Raw genomic sequence first — 1,326 nt, forward strand, 5'->3', positions numbered from 1 at the left:
TCACTCGGCATGCTCCTGTTCATGCTATCTAGTCTGGACACTTCAGACAAGGTGGGCAAGACGACCACGCTCTCTGGTGTCATTCTCCTCGCACTCTATCTCTCCTGTGATTCCTTCACTTCCAACTGGCAAGGTGTTCTGTTTGAATCCTACAAAGTCACCTCCCTGCAGATGATGTTTGGTACGAATCTATTCTCCTGTCTGTTCACTGCAGTGAGTCTGTTACAGCAAGGTGGATTCTATCAGTCGCTACACTTCATGCTGCAGTTCCCAAGCTTCACACTAGATTGCATTCTACTCTCCATCAGTTCTGCTGCAGGACAACTGTTTGTCTTCTTCACCATCTACAAGTTTGGTGCTATTGTGTTTACAATTATCATGACTGTTCGGCAAGGTCTGGCTATTCTATTGTCCTGTATTATCTACGCTCATCCTATCTCACTACTAGGGATCCTGGGGATATTGATGGTACTGATGGCTGTGCTATTGCAAGCCTACTGTAAACTACGCAAGGCTTCTTTGAAGAAGAAACTGAACCAGGCTGAAGTCTAGCACATTGAACTCAATACATCGCAATAGTTTTGCTTAGATTTAAAGAAACTTTGAGAGCATGGATCGTGTTTTTACTCTTCATCGAGTACTTGCACATGGGCTTTAGTTGAAAGGAGAAAGGTAGTCTATCTATTTCGTAGTCTATGACCTACACAACATATCCATAATTATTATATCTGTTCCTGCAGATATGAACAAATTAGAGTGAGAAAAATAATTACAGGTACATAGTATTAATTAAAAATTCAGTATTGTGTCATTGTGTGACATAACTTACTAAGTATCAAATACCAAAGAATCAAATAAAAGACCTTTTTATTAAAATATATAGCCAGGTTTTAATACAGCTTAATAGAGGTACTTACCACGTAAGACAATTTTATTCTGGTAGAAGCTCTTTATTTGACAAAGCACATTTTATATGTTTAAATTATTGTAATTTTATTTGCATCAAGTAATTGAATGTTGTAGAATTATTTAGGGATTTAGGGAATGCCATATTTTTTTTTTTTTTTTTTTTTTTTGGGGGGAAGGTCCTCTTAAAGAGAAGAGATAATTGGCAGATATCGGGTTTTGCTGTTTATGAGTATTGGTTATGTACCTGTTTGCTTACTACCTTAAGGGTCTAGTTCTACCTAAACTCAACTCCTCTGCTACTAATATTTTTCACAAAACCTTTGTATAATTTTACCTAAAATAATTTGAAGGGTATTTTTTAGTAGAAAAAAGTACGCTCATTATTATTTCATTTTCGCCGTATTTCAAATTTACAAA

The 1,326-nt window shown here is 36.3% G+C and overlaps 1 protein-coding gene across 1 annotated transcript; it reads left to right on the plus strand.

Moving 5' to 3' along the window:
• Positions 1-3: 3 nt before the first annotated feature.
• LOC103520820 (adenosine 3'-phospho 5'-phosphosulfate transporter 1-like) lies at positions 4-1,050 on the plus strand (the record flags this gene model as incomplete). Its single annotated transcript, XM_008485915.3, has 1 exon — positions 4-1,050. A coding segment is annotated over one exon (549 nt), but the record flags the coding sequence as incomplete, so codon positions are not given.
• Positions 1,051-1,326: the final 276 nt, after the last annotated feature.

Source organism: Diaphorina citri, unplaced genomic scaffold (genome assembly GCF_000475195.1).
Source record: "Diaphorina citri unplaced genomic scaffold, Diaci psyllid genome assembly version 1.1 scaffold4128, whole genome shotgun sequence".
Classification (NCBI taxonomy): domain Eukaryota; kingdom Metazoa; phylum Arthropoda; class Insecta; order Hemiptera; family Psyllidae; genus Diaphorina; species Diaphorina citri.